Source organism: Dreissena polymorpha, chromosome 3 (assembly GCF_020536995.1).
Source record: "Dreissena polymorpha isolate Duluth1 chromosome 3, UMN_Dpol_1.0, whole genome shotgun sequence".
Lineage (NCBI taxonomy): Eukaryota > Metazoa > Mollusca > Bivalvia > Myida > Dreissenidae > Dreissena > Dreissena polymorpha.
Window position 1 is genome coordinate 106135278 of NC_068357.1, and position 21302 is coordinate 106156579.

General features: G+C 36.5%; 2 protein-coding genes across 12 annotated transcripts in view; one reads left to right on the forward strand and one right to left on the reverse strand.

Moving 5' to 3' along the window:
- LOC127870865 (uncharacterized) overlaps positions 1–10124 on the reverse strand; it is a 52521-nt gene extending 42397 nt beyond the window's left edge. For 3 of the 4 annotated variants that reach the window (XR_008044957.1, XM_052413430.1, XM_052413429.1), the window contains exon 1: positions 9788–10124. Coding sequence is in view for 3 of the 4 variants with exons in the window: in XM_052413430.1 (XP_052269390.1) it covers positions 9788–10088 (301 nt within the window). In the remaining variant the exon portion in view is untranslated. The remainder of the gene's footprint in view (positions 1–9787) is intronic. The other variant, XM_052413428.1, reaches the window with a different exon arrangement.
- A 131-nt stretch (positions 10125–10255) lies between these two features.
- The window catches only part of LOC127870862 (5'-3' exoribonuclease 2-like), a 74517-nt gene continuing 63470 nt past the window's right edge, over positions 10256–21302 (forward strand). For all 8 annotated transcript variants that reach the window (XM_052413403.1, XM_052413404.1, XM_052413408.1 and 5 more), the window contains exons 1-4: positions 10256–10474; positions 19449–19576; positions 20294–20405; positions 20926–20987. In XM_052413403.1, coding sequence (XP_052269363.1) covers positions 10400–10474; positions 19449–19576; positions 20294–20405; positions 20926–20987 — 377 coding nt within the window. In that variant the 5' untranslated portion in view covers positions 10256–10399. The remainder of the gene's footprint in view (positions 10475–19448; positions 19577–20293; positions 20406–20925; positions 20988–21302) is intronic.

Sequence of the window (21302 nt, forward strand, 5' to 3'; positions counted from 1 at the left end):
CATTTTAGATGATCTTTCAAATATAAGAAAAAAATGGAAAACAAAAATTGGCGGGAGGGATTCTGGGGTGGGGTGTGGTGAGATGGTTTGGATGGAGTCTATTGTGGTATGTAAGGTAAGGGTTGTTTTGTCAAAGCATGACTCAAATCTGATAATAAATACAGAAGTTATGGCAATTTTAGCTAAATTTAATTAATTTAATGGATTATCTGTGTTGATCACGGTTAAAGTAAAACTCTTTTGTAGATGATAAACATTTTGTACGTAAATTTATTTGAAATGTTATTGGAGGTTTGAATTCAAAGTTCAAAGATAAAAAAGTATTATGGTTATATGTAAGTCATATTTAATGATACATTTCTTAATAAAGGTTTTTGATTTTCAAAGTTTGCTTTCCTTTATCATCAAACATCATACATTTCTGAAATCTAATGCTTTAAACATTGGTGTGAATTACACACATATGTTTAAAGCTTTAGACTTTAGAAAGCCTTAAGGTGCTGATTGTTTTGTTATATTCCATAAATTTATATTATAAAATAAGTGTTTAAGCATTAAAATTCACCATTAATAGTGCCAAATTAAGACAAGAGCACCACATAGCGGGTGCCAACACTTGGCTGTGGGTGCAGTTTTGAATAAATGAAAGCTTGTCTGAAGAAAAGGAAGAAAGGTAAGTGGCGAGAAGAACTCATCCGAGAGACTATGCATCTGTAGATAGAATACTTTAGTTAAAAGCCAGTTTTATGTTTTTTATTTCAGGCTGCAGTGACCTTGACTATATATTGTGATGGCTGTTGGTAAGAAATATATAAAAATGTGAATGATAGATTCAAAATTATAAGAAGGCTAATAACAATGACAGATATGATGGAATCTTAATATATTTGATGAAAGAAACAAGAGCTGTCATAGTTAGCCGATGTTAAAGTTTTATATTAGATGTCACAGTGACCTTGACTTTTGACCTAGTAACCCAAAAATGGGTGTGGCATGTAGAACTGATGAAGGTGCATCTACTATTATTAAGTTTCAAATTTGTAGGTGGAAGCACTTTGATTTTAGAGCCTATGTTAAAGTTTTATATTAGAGGTCACAGTGACCTTAACCTTTGAACTAGTGACCCAAAAATGGATGTGGCATGTAGAACTCATCAAGGTGCATCTACATATGAAGTTTCAAAAATGTCGGTGGAAGCGCTTTGATTTTAGAGCCTATGTTTAAGTTTTATATACTACCCTTGCTACACTTTGGGGGATTGGGGCCGGGGCCCTTAGAGGGAGGAATTTCGCGTCGTTTCGGGCGAAAAGGGGAATTTTAGAAGATCTTTTCACCAACCATTCAATACTTAAAATTGCTATATTTAAATGTTTAACAACAATTTATATAAATATACATTTAATCAAAGGTTAATAGCACGATACCAGCTGGCAACAAAGGTATAAAAGTAAAACAAGAGGGCCATGATGGCCCTGAATCGCTCACCTGACTCATTAAGATCAGATGAAAACTATGACCTCTATTGTCTACACAATGTTTTTCTATGATTTGACCTAGTGACCTAGTTCCTGACTCTAGATGACCCAAATACAATCCCAATCCAGATTTCATCAAGATAAACATTCTGACCACAGTTCATAAATATTGGATGAAAACTGTGACCTCTATTGTCAACACAAGGTTTTTCTATTTATTTGACCTAGATTTTTACCCCAGATGACCCAAATACGATCCCACCCAGATTTCATCAAGAATTCTGACCAAATTTCATAAAGGTTGGATGAAAACTGTGATCTCTAATGTCTACACAAGGTTTTTCTATTATTTGACCTAGTGACCTAGTTTTTGACCCCAGATGACCCAAATAAAATCCCAACCCAGATTTCATCAAGATAAACATTCTGACCAAATTTCATAAAGATTGGATGAAAACTGTGACCTCTATTGTCTACAGAAGGTTGTTCTATTATTTGACCTAGTGACCTTGTTTTTGACCCCAGATGACCCAAATACAATCCCAAACCGGATTTCATCAAGATAAACATTTTGACCAAATTTCATCAAGATTGGATGCAAACTGTGACCTCTACTGTCTACACAAACAAATTGTTGACGGACGGACGCACGGACACACGCAGGCACGCACAACGGACGCCGGACATCACACGATCACATAAGCTCACTGTGTCACTTCATGACAGGTGACCTAAAAATATGTGTCGGAGATAAACATGAACAGTTGTGGTTAAAATCCCATAGAAATAAGGGCTGTTTGTAAAACATGCATGCCCCCCTATATGGGCTATAAGTTGTAGTAGCAGCCATTGTGTGAATACGTTTTTTGTCACTGTGAATGGTGGTGGTGGTGGTGGTGGTGGTGGTGGTGTAGTAGTAGTAGTAGTAGTAGTAGTAGTAGTAGTAGTAGTAGTAGTAGTAGTAGTAGTAGTAGTAGTAATAGTAGTTGTAGTAGTAGTAGTAGTAGTAGTAGTAGTAGTAGTAGTAGTAGTAGTAGAAGTAGTAGTAGTAGTAGTAGTAGAAGTAGTAGTAGAAGTAGTAGTAGTAGTAGTAGTAGTGGTAGTAGTAGTAGTAGTAGTAGTAGTAGTAGTAGTAGTGGTAAAAGTAGTAGTAGTAGTGGCAGTAGTAGTAGAAGTAGTAATAGTAGACGTTGTGGTGGTGGTGGTGGTGGTGATAGTAGTACTAGTAGTAGTAGTAGTAGTAGTAGTAGTAGTAGTAGTAGTAGTAGTAGTGGTAGTAGTAGTAGAAGTAGTAGTAGTAGTAGTAGTAGTAGAAGTAGTAGTAGTAGTAGTAGTAGTAGTAGTAGTAGTAGTAGTAGTAGTAGTAGTAGTAGTAGTAGTAGCAGTAGCAGTAGCAGCATTACAAGACCAATACTTAAGAATGATCAAATGGGAAAAGGTAACATAGCACCAGCAGTAAATATGGGGCTCATTTACAGGTCAGATTTGGAATCTCTGCTGTAAAATGAGATTTTGAATGAATTAAAGGGAGGCAAATCTGTAATAAAAAGAACATGCATAAACCGTAGTTGTTTCCCTTGTTTGAACCATGCTAAATCCTTACAAGTTTGGAAAGAATTGGATGAAAAATTTGGACTTGATGGCATAAACACCATTTTCTCAATTCAAGGGGAGGTAATTCTGTACTTCATGGACCAATAATGCTCATTTTTTGTAGGGTTTGTGTCCTCATTGATATAAAGACACTGTGCAAATTTGGAAAGGATCGGACAAAAAATGTGGAAGATTTTTGAAAGTTTTCACAAAATAGGCAAAAACGAATAAACATGCAAAGTTCAACGAGCTCCTGCGGCCATGTTTTTTGACGAATCAAATTTCTTTGAACAACTTTTTCAGGGGAGCCCTCAAAGGTCATCCCTGTGAAATTTTTTGAAAATCTGATCAGCGGTTTCTGACAAGAAGATTTTTTAAGGTTTTTACCATATATGGTCATGGCGGCCATCTTGGTTATGTGATCAAATTTTTTTTAACAATTCTTTTGTCCCATGACCTAGGGATGCTCCACATGAAATTTAGTTGAAATTGGCTCAATGGTTTAGTAGAAGAAGATGTTTACAAATTTGAATACGGAAGGACGGACGGACGGACGGACGCCGGACGCTGAGTGATCACAATAGCTCACCTTGAGCTATCGCTCAGGTGAGCTAAAAAACAAATACAAGAGGGCCTGAAAGGCCCAAATTTGCTCACCTGAGATAACAGGATATTATTGGGACAAATCTTCTGACCAAGTTACATGAAGATCGGAAAATAAATGTGGCCTCTAGAGTGTTAACAAGGTTTTACTATAGCCATATAAGGAAAATTGCCCTGCCCCCTGGCAGCCATGTTTTTCAACCAAGCGGCATCTTTTTTGAACTCTTCCAAGATATTATCAGGATGATTCTTCTGACCCAGTTTCATGAAGATCGGACAGTAAATGTGGCCTCTAGAGTGTTAACAAGATTATACTATAGCCATATAAGGAAAATTGCCCCGCCCCTTGGAAGCCATGTTTTTCAAGCAAACATAATTATTTTCAAACTAATCCAAGATATCATTGAGACCAATCTTCTGACCAAATTTCATAAAGATTGGACAATAAATGTGGCCTCTAGAGTGTTCACAAGGTTTTACTATAGCAATATATGCCATATAAGGAAAAATGCCCCGCCCCCTGGTGGCCATGTTTTTAAAGCAACCAAAACCATTTTCGAACTCATCCAAAATATCAATAAGTCAAATCTTCTGAATTTCATAAAGATTGGACAATAAATGTGGCCTCTAGAGTGTTAACAAGGTTTTACAATAGCCATATAAGGAAATATGCCCCGCCCCCTGGTGGCCATGTTTTTCAACCAAAACACGTCCAAGATATTATTGGGATGAATCTTCTTACCAAGTTTCATGAAGATTGGACAATAAATGTGGCCTCTAGAGTGTTAACAAGATTTTCCTATAGCCATACAAGGGCTGTTTGTAAAACATGCATGCCCCCCATATGGGCTCTCCGTTGTAGAGACAGCCATTGTGTGAATATGTTTTTTGTCACTGTATGTCAATGACCTGTGAAATGTATCCAATTAATAGTGCAAAAACCAATCAGGACCTATACTAATCAATTATATCCATTATATGATTGAGTCTTTGATTTTTTGGATTCCTTTCACACATTTTGACTTATTTGACAATATGTGAAACGTGCACACAATTTGTAATGTTTTATTTATTAATGGTAATGAAACATGTTATTTATAGCAGTTAACTCCCCTAGTCAATGACCACCATAGATAGCAATGCAATCTGATTAAAAATAGCCAAGGCTAGTGTTGTGTATTGGGCAAATGTATACAAGTGCAACTTGACCACATGACCAGTATCATGTGTTTACCACACACAGAAGTCAGTTATGTAATAGACCATTAATTCCGCTCCCAACTTTGGCCACTTGCCAAGATACTGACCAGTATCAGATGGGGTTGTGAAACTGTGTAAACAGTGAACACCAGTCCATGTAATACTGGCCTACCACTTGTACTAGTTGATTTGGAGTTAATACAGTAATGCATGTACAAATGAGACACTAAGCTCAAAAGTTAAAAATATTGACTGGTAAAGCAGTACATTGTACTGAAATCAAAGTTGCCATGGAAACAGTTTCATTGAACTGTTCATTTGATACAACAAAACACAGTTGGTACACTTGGCTCATCTAAAGATCAAACAACAGGCTCTCCAGTGCATTAGAAAATTACATGAATATTGGCATAAACACAATAGCTGTATTTAATTAGATGCATTCCACTTCCTTTATGTACAAAAAAATTATGAACGAAGTCCCACATATTTATTTGCATTGTTTTATAAGTAGTCTTAAACAGATTTTGAATTTGGTACGATTGTTGGACATTTTGGATAGTAAAATAATTGTACATACGAAAAAATTAGGAGAAACAAAATTTGGATAAGAAAGACACAAAAGAACAAGAATATGAAAGAAAAAAAAATTAGGTTTGGAAAAATGTTCTTTTTTTTTGGAATGCTACATCTTTTTACACTGCAATGTGATTGAGAAAACAAAGTGGTGTGATGCATATTGCTACATGTTATTGTAATTTATTCCAAACAGCAATACCAAATATGCCCTCTTGATAAAACAAAAAAAACAATTGGGGGGGGGGGGGCGTGGGAGGATAAGGGTGAGAGGGGGTATAATTCGGGGTGAAGTAATTAATTTAATAAGATGTTTAAAAAAAATGTGATGGGGTGAGGGGGGGTGGGGGCGGACGTTGACCTTTGACAAAGTGACCTGAAAATCAATAGGGGTCATCTGCAAGTCATGATCAATCGTGACCTTGACCTTTAACCTAGTGACCTGAAAATCAATAGGGGTCATCTGCGAGTCATGATCAATCTACCCATGAAGTTTCATGATCCTAAGCGTATGCGTTCTTGAGTTATAATCCGGAAACCATTTTACTATATTTGGGTCACCGTGACCTTGACCTTTGACCTAGTGACCTGAAAAACAATAGGGGTCATCTGCAAGTCATGATCAATCTACCCATAAAGTTTCATGATCCTAAGCATATGCGTTCTTGAGTTATCATCCGGAAACCATTTTACTATTTCGGGTCACCGTGACCTTGACCTTTGACCTAGTGACCTGAAAATCAATAGGGATCATCTGCGAGTCATGATCAATCTACACATGAAGTTTCATGATCCTAGGCGAATGCGTTCTTGAGTTACCATCCGGAAACCATTTTACTATTTCGAATCACCGTGACCTTGACCTTTGACCTAGTGACCTCAAATTCAATAGGGGTCATCTGCGAGTCATGATCAATCTACCCATGAAGTTTCATGATCCTAAGCGTATGCGTTCTTGAGTTATCATCCGAAATCCATTTTACTATTTCAGGTCACCGTGACCTTGACCTTTGACCTAATGACCTCAAAATCAATAGGGGTCATCTGCGAGTCATGATCAATCTACCTATTGAGTTTCATGATCCTAGGCATATGCGTTCTTGAGTTATCATCCGACAACCACCTGGTGGACGGACCAACATACCGACCGACCGACCGACATGAGCAAAGCAATATACCCCCTCTTCTTCGAAGGGGGGCATAATAAGGAACAAGGGACAAAATTGTCACAAAACCAGGTTTTCATTGTGAAAAAAAATCTGATTAAGGGAGACAACTCAAACTGAACTTTTGAAATGAACAAACAAAATTAACCCCCTTTGTAAGTTTGTTTCAAAATAAATCTATTTTAAGTTGTGGTGACCTTGACATTGGAGATATTGACGTGATTCTTTCGTACGACACACCGTCCCATGATGGTGAACAAATGTGCCAAATAATTGTAAAATCTCGCAATGAATGACATAGTTATGGCCCAGACAAGCTCATTTATTGCCAATTTTGACCTTTGAACTCAAAGTGTGACCTTGACCTTGGAGATATCGACGTAATATTTCGCGCGACACACCGTCCAATGATGGTGAACAAATGTGCCAAATGATTTTAAAATATGACAATGAACGACATAGTTATGGCCCGGACAAGATTGTTCCGCCCGCCCGCCCGCATTCGCCAATCTAATAACCAGTTTTTTCCTTCGGAAAACCTGGTTAAAAATGCCCCGCACCTTGGCTGCCATGTTTTTCAAGCAAAGGTTACCATTTTTGAACTCATACAAGATATCATTGGGAAAAAATCTTCTGAGCTAGTTTCATGAAGATCGGCAAAATAAATGTGGCCTCTAGAGTGCTAACAAAGTTTTAGTGTAGCCATATAAGGAAAAATGCCCCGCCCCCTGGCGGCCATGTTTTTCAACCAACCAGCATCATTTTCGAACTCATCCAAGATATTATTGGGATGAATCTTCTGACCAAGTTTCATGAAGATCAAACAATAAATGTGGCCTCTAGAGTGTTAACAAGATTTTACTATAGCCATATAAGGAAAAATGCCCCACCCCTTGGCAGCCATGTTTTTCAAGCAAACGTTTCAATTTTCGAACTCATCCAAGATATCATTGAGACCAATCTTCTGACAAAATTTCATGAAGATTGGACAATAAATGTGCCCTCTAGAGAGTTAACAAGGCAAATGTTGACGCCGCACAACGCACAATGGACGACGGACAAAAGGCGATCATAAATCTCACCATGAGCACGTTGTGCTCAGGTGAGCTAAAAATGGGGGGAGGGGGAAATTTTTGCAGAAATAGGGGGAAAAGTACAGGCTTCCTGAAAAGCCCCAAACAGTGCCTGTCAACTGGACTGGCTGATGGAAAAGTAAGCCTGTCCAGACAAAAATTCACCTGACCGAACAGCGTGAGTTTATAACTAAAGAATTGAGTAAAGTTCAACTCATATTTATTGCAATGTACAGCCTGTGTATAAGTATTGGACAACTGTAAGTAATTGATTTTGGAACATATAACATCAAATCATTATGTGTTCTTATGCAAATGTAACACACTGTAATTTTAAAATATGGGATTCATTCAATATAATATGTAATTATGTAGTCAACTTGTACAAAATATACTCTTATATATTCTCCCTACAATATCAATCTTTTACAAAACTATCTGTTTTATATTATCAAAAATAAAATGATAATGGCATTATGCGATATTACACTGATATAAGCACATTTCCGTGTTATTTCATGCGTTCCGACGATAAATAAAGCAAAACATTGCTTATATATGATGATGACAACTTCAATCATTTGTATAAGCATTTTTTTCATGTGTAGTTTTTTGTAACAACCTTTGTAATTGGATAGATGGTAATATGTCGGAACAATAAAATTGACGTTTTAGAAAAACAACAACAAAGGGAGAGCACTCTTAAGAACTAGTAACGCGTTAGTGTTCTTAATGACAATCACAGGCAGCAGTATCATAAATTTGCCCCCCCCCCTCGAGCTTACCCCAGGAGTTCCATATTGTTAAATGTACACCTATTGTGTATGGTTTGACTTTTCAACAACGAATATTGATAAAAATTCATAGTTTGAAAAAAATAACCCTCGTATAAGTATTATATGTACACAAGGTATGAAACGCACAATATGCCTATTGCTGAAAGATTGTGGAACACTGGACGTGACCTTTTTCATCGAAAACACACATGTTCCCATGCAGTTGCCGACAAAATGCAACTGGATTCGTTAAAAGACAGTTAAAGCAACGTGATTACACAACTAACCGATCTCCTGCTCGGCTATAACTTAAATATTCAATTAAATTTGACTTTCTCGCTATATGTCACTTGGTGTTTCATGTACACATGTACACCATTTTAATTTTATAACGCGTCATCTGGTTGGTTGTTCTCATTGTGTTGGCCAATGATATGGCGTTTTAGAACCGAGCATTCGATCGACAAAATATGACAGCAAAACACAGACATGTAGCAAGAAAGTCGAATTTAATTGAATATTAAAGTTATTAGCCGAGCAGGAGATCAGATAGTAGTGTAATCTCGTTGCATTTACTGTCTTTTAACAAATCCAGTTGCATTTTGTCGGCAACTGCATGGGAACATGTTTGAAACTTCGCCGGACTGTAAAGAATTTTGCCTGACAAGACCGGTGGTCCGGCCTTTTCAGGAAGCCTGAAAGTATACTATTTTAAGGGGGGAAATGGGGCTGAATTTCGGCCCAAAAAAACCGGCCAAACAAGGGCCCTGATATTAGAGGTCCCAGTGACCTTGACCTAAAATGGGTGTGGCGTGTAGAACTCATTAAGGTGCAGCAACATATGAAGTTTTGGCGAGATTAAACTTTACCGGTACGCTGTTGTTTACCACTATCGACAAAGCGGGGGTTTGGGGGCACTAGCCCCCGATACTAATGAAATATATAGGATAAAAAAGATTATAAGATGTTGCGTTAGTTGTTATGTGTAAGGTGTTAAGGTACGCTGTTCGATGTTAGGTGTTGCGTACCGGTAAAGTTCAATCGTCCCAAAGTTTCAAAGTTGTAGGTGGAAGCACTTTGATTTTAGAGCCAATGTTAAGGTTTTCGTTTGACGCTGATGGTGGACGGCCGCCGACGGACGACAACCTGGCTATGACAATACCTCGGGTCTTCACGGAAAACAGCCGAGCTAAAATTATATGGTATTATATATACCCCCCCCCCCCCCCCCCCCCCGCCGCACCCTCCCCGGTTTGGCCCCCCCTCCAGTCAAAAATTCCTGCGTACAGACCTGCACTTCCAACTCAATGATGTGGTTCTATTACCTGCAGCTATTCGCACTCGAAATTCACTATCGTCTGCCAATTCAAAAGCCTTTTCTAGCAGACTGCTGATGAGTTCTTGTGGAGTCATCCGTGCCAAAATAATTGCTTTGGAACCCATGAGAGCACCATGCCTGGTCTCCCATTCAGAGCTGCCTTGTAGTAGCATGTCAACCAAACGCGACTGAAATAAGTGTACAGAGGCATCATCAGCTCTTCCTATATATTCTTCAAGGTCTTGATACCCCTTATCTCTGTCTATTTTGGCTTTACTGCAGAGTTTCAGTAAAACTGATTCTTCCATTTAGACAGAAGTAACCGAATAAACAAAAACATCAGAAGCATTCCAAATGTTGAACTTTTTGATAGCTGTGATTTAATTGGATATTCCTCAAAATGTCGAACCAATCAAAAAAGTTATATAAAAGGAGTAGTCATGACTGGTTCCTATAAACTTTGCGTCATACAGTATCGGGCAGCTCTAATACTGGACAAAGCCCACCGGAAATTATCCGGCTTCACATGTTTTCGTAAACAATTTTCCCGAAAGTGAAAAAATCGAGCTACAATTTGTTTTGTATTCCATTTGAAATATCAGAGCAATAAATTGTCAGTATGGGAGTCCCAGCATTTTTTCGCTGGCTGAGTAGGAAGTATCCGTCAATTGTTGTGCACTGTGTGGAAGATAAGGTATACTTTTGTATTCACTGGTCGCCGGTTTGTTTCTAAATAGACTAGTTGACGATGCTGTTTCAGCATCGTCTAAGGTATGATACCATCAAAAAAATCTTCACAATGACGACCTATGTAAAAGACCGAGCCAGTCCGATTGAGATAATGCCTGGGTCGTAGAAATACCGAAATCCCAGTCTTGGACGTAACCCACACGACCGTCGACCGAGTCGAGTGATTTTTGCGTCTGTTGAGTGAAAATTCTAAGCCGGTAGCCCGATCAGTCGAGTGCATTTTTTCGTGTCCGAACTTTGTAACATGTCTGAAATAGATAAATGTAGACGCTTATTTAAAACTACATTTGTTATAGGAGGTTTTTGTGTGACGTCACAAGAGGGGTTTTCTTTTACTAAGAATAGATTGGCCGTCAACTTCTTGATCGCGGCCAATTACATTGTATCAGAGTAAAGGTCGTCGGAAGACTTAATACTTACAATTTCACAAAACAAAACTAAAAATACCCGTATTCTTTTTTAAAATAAGAATTAAATAAATGATATTTCAAAAATAATAAAACATATAATAATTTGAATATTATTATAAGTGGTGTGGATGCGATAGTGTTGTTTTTCATCCGCCATTGAAATTTAGTGTAAGGCGTGCATTGAATCAGTTATAAAACAAAGCCCTAAAATAGCTCAATACAATTCAATCTTGAAATGTATTTTTAATTTTCTTTTACATTGAATGAATTTTTGTTTCTTAACATTGAATGAAAATATTAATAAATTTAAGCATTCAAATTGAAAAAACACCTGCATATTTTGCAAATTGAACTGTCTTTGCATGTACACGTATATTGAAAACTCGTCTGTAGTGATTATGAGCGATACAAATCTAGCATTTTATGATACCATTAATCTACACATTTAATTTATTTAACGTAAGAATTTTAAATCCCTATAATGACCAAACGCGATTGCTTGTTTTCATGATGATGTTTCGAACACTGCAGTAAGGCACGATCTTTACACATTATAGCAGAGTTACATTTGCAGGTACCCGTTAAATACGTTAATTGTGTAGCAGTAAATGTGTACAATATTTTAAATGTATAGTTATTAAACACTTTATTATTATGTTTAAACTGGCTAATATATATACTTAATAGTTCTTAGCTGTTAATCCATTTCGGACAAATGTCTATTTTTAAACATGTTCAAATATTTTATTAAAGCAACTGTTGAGTTTTTTACTTAATATGTCGAGAGATGACATGGAGGTATCATAAATTGTGTTTAATGACCAGACACATGTGGTTTATGCAGAGACCCCATACAGAGTCATACAAGTATAGGTCCCTGGGTTTATGACACACTGTTTTCTTAGTAATTGTCTGGACAGAATCCGATCATATCGAGATTTTGTTTGTGATAAAGAAAGGGGCAATTAAACACTGGGTTAAAATGCTGAAACAAAGAGTGTCAAAATTGGTGTGAACAATTAAATAAAAAACATTAACATTTACTGTGAAACCATTATTATTCGTCCGACATTAATTTTCGCCTTTTTCGTCATTCGACCGATGGACGAATTCAAGATCCGAACGAACAATCATGTCCCATATTTGAAACAAATAAGACTGAATTACCGTAGGCATGAGGCACTTAAATACAGTGTAATCCACGCATATACACAGGGCTCGAAATTAACACTCGCAAAATGCGAGAAAAAATATTGCAAGGTAAGTTATAAGCCACTAGTATTTTTTGCAAGTAAAGAAATAGTGAAAAAAACGAGTTATATTGCTTAATGCGTTTGACGGCGTGAACGCTAAACCGTAGGTCAATTTTTTGAATGTCCGAATACCCATATGCGGAAGCGCGCACCTTGTTTGTTGACTGGTACACTTACAATACAGATACACAGATGGTATTGATACAAACAGTCGACTATTCACACTCAAGTTAAATCCGGTTTTGACACAAAGGGATGTTCATTATACAGTGTACTGACAAGTGACATTTCCTGTAAAACGCGAATGCAATAAGGCTGTATCGAATGCGTCGACTTCATTTAGGTATAATAGTGTTGATTAGCGCTAATTGTTGACAACTTTATTACCCATTGTGTGTATTGTGTTTTTCAGGGGTGTGGCAGATAATACAGCCTACACGCGGCGAATCCGGATTAAAGACAATACTATTAAACGCAATTAAAATAAGACGATGTGTGATCAACACCTGACTGAAATATATTCTGCGCTTTGTTACAAATTAATAAAGAACATTTTGATTTGTGATAAAAAATGATCAACTATTTACGATGCAAAACGCTTGAAACTGTCATGAAATATGACCAAAATAATTTGCTTACGCTAATTATAGCCCATAATGTTCGCACCTTCTCTAATTGGCGCCGATAAAGGTAAGATTGTTATCAGTTTGACCGTGATAGTAATGGAAAAAGACTAATTGGCAATTGGCTTCGTTGTTTAAAACGATCGTTAACGATTATTCAGTCCCACTTATCCGCTAATCATAACAAAGAACGTGTCAATGACATGAAATAATAAGGGACAGTTACTATCACCTAAAATAACAGACTTGTTAATTGGCATATGCCAAACAAGGCCCACCTCCTGCAAGTGACTACCAACTTAAGTGTCACCTCTCTTTCCCCAGCACGATTTTTTCGCAACCGCCTATTACATGTATTACAAACAAATCGGATGTTTTGGGTTTTTTCAAAACCAGAAATGGACGAATTTAAGAGCGGACGAAATAGTCATTTTTATGAAAAGGGCGAAATTTTGTGTCGACGAAAATAAATGGTTTCACAGTATTAAGAGGATTTAGTTAATCTGTAACAAGGTAAGTTTTTACAGACAAATAGGTTCAAATCAGTTTCTATATGTTGATTACATAAAATCAATCAATTTGTTGTTTGTTTTCGTCCTTATTTGTATTCGTTCATTGGATTCAATTTAATCTAAAAGAATTTCAATTTCTGAGTATTTTTTGTTCTTCAAAAGGGTCGCGAATATGTTTGTAACCTTATCACGATGCACTTCATCAATGCAAACAATAGCAGAATGGCCGCAGCTTTGACGGCCAAAATTTGAGCATGCGCAAACGTGACGTCATTATCGGAATCCCCAAAACCTCCTATATCCCTTGAGCAATCATTGATTAGACGCTTATTGAACAGTGCTGTAAGTCAATCTCGCGAGACGCTATTATTATTACAGGCTGGAAAACTCGCAGCGATAAATTTGTTTTAATGTATTTTCTGCGATATTTTGAGGGCGCAACACAAAAACATCAACTGCATAATGACAATGAAGGTTGCAACAGAAATTATGAACAGTCAATGAAATGAAAATTCCAACCATTACGGAAAAATAATCGGTCATGGCATTGTTTTGTATTGCCAATGCCTATTGCCTTGGGAACTTTGATTCTGACTCTGAGCCAGCAATGCTGACTGGCTGGTAAGTGCATTTCATACGTAATGTAAAAAAAAACAGCATGCAATTAAATATCATGCTCTAACTGACAAGTATAGTTTTTAACAGATAAAATAAATCTGTCAAGGAACGAATTCTGACATTATATTCAAATGTGTCATCATACGGCATTTAAGATGCTGGTACAATCGGCGACAAAACAGATGTGGCTTAGCCCCTTAGGCAATAGAACTACTGCTACAAATGTTATTTTAGATTAAGAAGACTCAGAAGTTAGGGCAGAAAGGTTACCTTTTTATTCTACTTCTTATGCACAGGTATTATTGCTAGTTTGACATTGCATTTACTTTTTTTTCTCAGATATTTGAGTGGAAAATTCATATCATGTTATGACATTGTTTTTGTTTTCAGGCCGCCTATAAGAGCATGTCAGACCTGGATTTCAGTGACTCAGACAGGATCATGATGGAATGGAGATGTCTGGAGACCTTGTGTTACATTTTTATTGTCAGACATTACATGTTAATAAAACAGAATCAAGTGTTTATTTGTTTAATCATTATTGTTTTATGTTTGTTCAAACAGTTCAATACAAACATAGTTACAAATGTAACAGAATTATAACTTTTATTTCGGGCTAGTTGAAATTGATTCAGGCTAGTGAAATTTCCAATCTGGTAGCCCGGCTGGGCTAGTGCCTAAAAACAATTAATGCCAAGACTGAAATCCCCATAATTACCAAAATCCCCAGAAATCCACTGAAATCCCCAGAAATCCCCCTTAATATTGATTATTTCTCAAAATACTGCGGATATTATTACAGAATATTGCAAAATACACTGAAATCACTGACGAAACATTGTTTTTATCCAAGTTTGATCGTGAAAAACTTAAATATAAACATTATTATTGGGATTCCCAGTATGAATTCATAGTGCATATTTGCACAAGCACGATCAGGTACCGAAATCCCAGCTGTAAAGACCTTCAAGTGTCAAAAATTCATCTGGTTTTTTTTTTTTTATAAAGCAGCGGTACAGTCAAAAACTTAACAACAATATCCCACTTCTGTTGAAAAATATTGACTTGTAGCGAGAATTTCGATAATTCTACTCATTTTCTAATCGGCATACCTTGCTGATTATCATTGATAAAGGTATAGGAAGCTCAGCCATAAATAGGACAGCATATTCTGGGAAAAAGATTTCATAATAGTGTGAAAACGTTAATTTTAAATCAGTTATATTCAATCCATTATATGTTTATAGATGAATGAAACAACTATGCATTTTCTGTATTGTATTTGACATTTGTCGTGATTCAATAAATAAATTGCGAAATAAAACGTGTATAATTAACTTTAAACGCAATCATGAGTTTAAAGAAAACGAATTATTTCGAACATGCCATTTGGAAACGTTGTAGCGACTAATAGCATAATAATAGCCGTATGACATCTGTGAAACTCGCTTATATGAGTGCTTTCTCATTTTGCATATTTAATAAACTTATCAAACAGAAATTACAGAGTGCACATACTTTGTTTGATAATTCATTCGTTTGTTGGATATTGTATGCTGTTCACGGAGATTTAGTTAACCTTACCATGTGTTCATGGGGAACTCACGTATTCAAGTGCTCTTACAACTATGTGCTCATACCTACTTTTGGGAATCATCATGAAATTATTGCCGTACTTAACGAACAAACATGCCTATGCGTATTGAACTTAAATTAACAAACAATATTCAACAGGAATAAAAGCATATATCCATGTCCATGGGCATGTGAAATCACGTCCGCACATATAACATTATTAAATTAAGAATGTAAACAATGAAATAAACGTGGGGTATGATGTACATGTGTTTTTATTATTAACGATCATGTCGTGTTTTGTATATATCTGCTGAAATGTAATTTGAATAACCCACAAACATTTTCTTATAATAGAAAGTTTTTACGAAAAGTGGTACAGAAAAATACACACTGATTATCTGTTTAAAGATATTTCTTGTTAGATTTGATCGAGAATGTGACCCGCCTCCCAGTTTCGCTCAATATGGGTCAAGTTACCCACGGGTACTACTTCCCTGTACCCCTAAAAAAAATTCGTACCAAAAATGTTTCGTACCCAAATTGTGTTCGTGCCAAAGTTTGTTTCGTACCCAAAATTTTCGTACCCAAATTTTTGATCGTACCCAAAATGTTTGTATCAACATACACAATTGTGGTGATATAGATAAACTTAAATTGATGTTTTATATCAATCCTCTTCAAAAGCATCCTCACACCAGTACTGTCAGTACTTTGATTGACTGACAAACAAACAAAAACAAACAAAAAATAACATGGCACCGGGAGCGGGAATCGAACCGGTGTTGTACAGGTGAAAAAGCGAATGTGCTTACCACTGCGCTAGCGGGACGGACAACTATATATCATAGCAGTGCAGTGTTTACAATTTGCAGGATCGAAATTGTTCGCATTAGATTTGTGATCGCGTAAAAAGATAATTTTATATGTTTTCATTCGCAATTTATTTACAAAATCGAGAACAAATATCCAAAAAAAAATAGAAAAAATATATAGTTGTTTCATTGGTCCATAAAAATAAAATGGATGTAAAATAACTAATTTAAAATTAACGTTTTGATTAACTTATTGAATCTGTTTCCCCAGAATATGCTGTTCTATTAATATTTAATTTTATCAATGATAATCAGCGAGGTATGCCGATTAGAAAAATCAAGCTATCTCAATCGGACTGGCTCGGTCTTTTACATAGGTCGCCATTGTGAAGAATTTTTTCATGATATGATAACTTAGACAACGCTTCTTAGCATCGTCAAAAAGGTTCTGGTTGATCATAACTATAAATATAGATATATTTTTTTTTTAAATGCAGGGTGAGTAGATTAAAGTGAAGGGAGAGTGGATTGTCAGGCCTACTCGCCCTGCAGGTCAAGTGGCTCTGGAAAAATTCTTCAATGCCTGGTACAAATGTCAACAGTAAATCGGGTTATTCAGTCCATTAACTCTGCCTAAGAGCTACTGTTTTCAATGAAATTTCTCAGCGAGTGGCCAATATTGACTTTTCAAGCTGTCGATCGAATTCTTCTTGGTAAGCGCATCAGCCAATCGGTGCTCAGGCAGCTGAATACACGCCGACCCCACGTAAAGCTGTATACAATACCTTTACATTTCACTGATCATTACTGACCTATCTCAATGAATGAAGCTCTGTAGATAAAGCGTAAATAATTATTTTTTAAGTTAGAGAAAAGGTTTCCACATTAAAAAAATGCTGTATGATTTTTTATGCCCCCCTTCGAAGAAGAGGGGGTATATTGCTTTGCTCATGTCTGTCGGTCCGTCCACCAGGTGGTTGTCAGATGATAACTCAAGAACGCTTGGGCTTAGGATCATGAAACTTCATAGGTACATTGATCATGACTCGCAGATGACCCCTATTGATTTTGAGGTCACTAGGTCAAAGGTCAAGGTCACAGTGACCCAATATAGTAAAATGGTTTCCGGATGATAACTCAAGAACGCATACGCCTAGGATCATGAAACTTCATGGGTAGATTGATCATGACTTGCAGATGACCCCTATTGATTTTGAGGTCACTAGGTCAAAGGTCAAGGTCACGGTGACCCGAAATAGTAAAATGGTTTCCGGATGATAACTCAAGAACGCATACGCCTAGGATCATGAAACTTCATGGGTAGATTGATCATAACTCGCAGATGACCCCTATCGATTTTGAGGTCACTAGGTCAAAGGTCAAGGTCACGGTGACCCGAAATAGTAAAATTGTTTTCGGATGATAACTCAAGAACGCATACGCCTAGGATCATGAAACTTCATAGGTAGATTGATCATGACTCGCAAAAGACCCCTATTGATTTTGAGGTCACAAGGTCAAAGGTCAAGGTCACGGTGACCCGAAATAGTAAAATGATTTTCGAATGATAACTCAAGAACGCTTTTGCCTAGGATCATGACACTTCATAGGTACATTGATCATGACTCGCAGATGACCCCTATTGATTTTCATGTCACTAGGTCAAAGGTCAAGGTCACAGTGACAAAAAACGTATTCACACAATGGCTGCCACTACAAAGGACAGCCCATATGGGGGGCATGCATGTTTTACAAACAGCCCTTGTTTAACAAAAGTAAAGACTTTTGTAAAAGTAAAAGTAAAAAGTAAAAAGTAAAGTAAAGTATAAGCGACCTCTGCACTACAAAGTTTTTATTCAGCAATCACATATAAAAGTCCACGCTTAAGCCGAGGAAGAATGACGTGATGTTGTACATGAAGTCTAATTTTCCCATGATTTTCATCTGTACACGAAAAACCTGAGAAATGTTTCTTTGTTTCTAGAGTTTTCTTTACTTTCCGTGAATAATAAAATCTGGAAATGATTTCGGACAACACTTTTAATTATACGCATTTAACACTTTAAATTTATTTGTTGATTTGTTATGATTACTAAATATGAACAGTGCTCTATGCTCTCAAATTGCGTCACGTGATTAACGCATGTTCAATGGGAATTCCCCCATCCCACAATTCAATTTGTATATGCACTTGCGTAAAATGTAGGACGTTTGTGTCCATGAAATTCTTTAACACATTCATCGTCAATATTTGCCATATTTTGGTTTTGAAAATAGAAATCGTAATTTATACTGGAATATTGGGTAATGGATAGAGTTGGAACTTATAAGTCTGTTAAAATTCTAAAATAAAATCGGGACTTCACAATGTATGTCTGGGACGTCTACAATTTTAGCATTGGATGTCAGGACTTCCAACTTTTAAAAGCTAGCGGAAGCGCTGATTTTCAAGACAGCAGTTTTACACTTTCAAGACAATTGATTATTTATTATTATTACTGACGATAAACATTTGGAAAAAAAGCAACAAATATAAAGAACAAAGGTTAATAATTATGTTTATAATGATTCATAGTCATAAATTTATAAAAATATTTCTTAGTGGGAGCTGTAATTTTGTTACACCCTAAGAAATTTGTTAGCGCATACATTTGAGATGTAGAGGAAATATTACTAAGATATAAAGGCTTTACACTGTCTTGCCAATATGGCTGGAAAGTGAGCAGCATTTTAACAATTAATAAAAGTAATGAAGGGTATAAAACGGCTAAAAATTCCTGTCTCGGCATGGACTTCGCTATCTTGTTTGTCACATGATTACGCCCCTCTAAGTAATGTACATGTACTTCAGGAGATTTGTTGTAAAACAGATTAGCACAGTCTACAATAATGGTCTTATATGAAATTCGCCACTTTGAAAATATTGTCATTACTTTCAAATTTTCTTCTTTGGCAGAGAAACTCCTGCAACTTTACTTGGATAGTAAATGATACATTAATAAAAAAAATGTGAGGATGAGTTCGAAGTGCCTGCAAAAGAACGCATTTGATTTAAAAACATATAATTGTCATTGATTAACATTGCACTTACTGAATTTCATCATTTCTGCAGCCAAAGGAAATCAATGGAGTGAAGGTTCCAGTGGATACCAGCGCTAAGAATCCGAATGATATCGAGTTTGATAATCTCTACCTGGACATGAATGGTATCATTCACCCCTGCACTCACCCTGAGGACAAGTAAGCTGTTATAGCCACATTATCAGTGTTGATGCATTTTCATTTGTAGCAGGGTCAATGATGATTTCCAAACGGATTCCCGCACAGTGTATATAATGCCACTAATTGAAGGCCTAAACTGTGATTAATGGTTGGTCTAAGTCCTAGTTTTGTAGAATTTAACACGTTTTAAATAGAAAATATCCAATTTAGCCTCACCATTCTGTGTTAGTCTTAAAATAAACAACAACATGAACCATGCATTTTTATACGCCCGTTTAAAATAAATGGGACGTATTATAGTTTCACCTTGGCGGCGGGCGTAGTCCAGAGCAGTTTCCGCTCTCTAATTCAAAAAGTTTTTATTCGATCTTCACCAAACTTGGTCAGAAGTTGTATCTACACAATATCTACATGTAGGTCAAGTTCAAATATGGGTCATGCCAGGTTAAAAACTAGGTCACGAGGTCACTTAGTGCATTTCAAGCATTAAGCATGGTGTCCGCTCTCTAACTGAAGTAGTTTTCATCAGATCTTCACCAACTTTGGTCAGAAGTTGTGTCTAGATGATATGTAGGTCAAGTTCAAATATGGGTCATAGTAAAGTTATCAGGTTGTCAAAAGCCTTAAAACGGGCGTATCTTGTGACAGATTGGCACTCTTGTCTTATTATAATAACTAAGTTTTAATTTACAAATTAAAAATCAGATTGTTTTCATTGTATTGGTGATTTTTCAGACCTGCCCCAAAGAATGAGCAGGAGATGATGATTCTGATCTTTGAATACATAGACAGAATCTTCTCTATTGTGAGACCAAGGCGTGTGCTCTACATGGCCATTGATGGAGTGGTGCGTACTTAATTGAGTAGCGCTCTGAGAAAGCTGGGCTTAAATGTTGTCCAAGATTAGCCTGTGCAGTCTGCACAGGTTAATCAGGGACAACACCCTCTCTGCTTTTTGTTTAAACAGGTCCCTTCTAAACAAAAGGCCAGTGTATGCGAAAATTGTTGTCCCTGATAAGCCTTTGTAGACTGCGCAGGCTCATTTGGGACAACCAGTACACTTTTCGCACATGCATTGAGCCCAGTTTCCTCAAACAAGACTCATTTATACATATATTATTCTGTTAATTTTTATAAATGAAAAAATGTTGAGTGTTGAGTGTGAAGGTATTGTTTTTGCTGTAAGCCTTGCCATTATGTTGTTAAATGATGCAATAGTTTTAAGCATATTCCTCATATTATAAATCAGCATTAACTGAAGTTGACTAGGCATTGTTATGGTAAAGCATGAAAGGGTTGTGTCTAGCAATGTTACAAAAATACAGCCGTTTCCAACCCAAACCTTGATCTGAATGTTATGATTGCAGGCTCCTAGAGCCAAGATGAATCAGCAGAGAAGCCGTCGTTTCAGAGCTTCAAAGGAATCTGTGTAAGAAGTTTGATTATTTTCTGTTTTTGAAAGAGATTGACTGGGGCAATAATTAGCAATTTATCATACCACTACATTGATATCTGCCTGATATTACAATGCATGATATATATTTGTAAATAATAAAGCTAAATGTTTTATGTATTTTTTAGGATAACATTTTCCGTCTGCTACAGTCTGTCAATTTTGACACAGGCATTATGTTTAAATAGTTCAATTACTTTTTTTTTGGGGGGGGGGGGGGGGAAATAATGACATAAACAAAAAATTAACATACATGTAAAAAATAAATTACCATGTCAGATTTTGTGCATG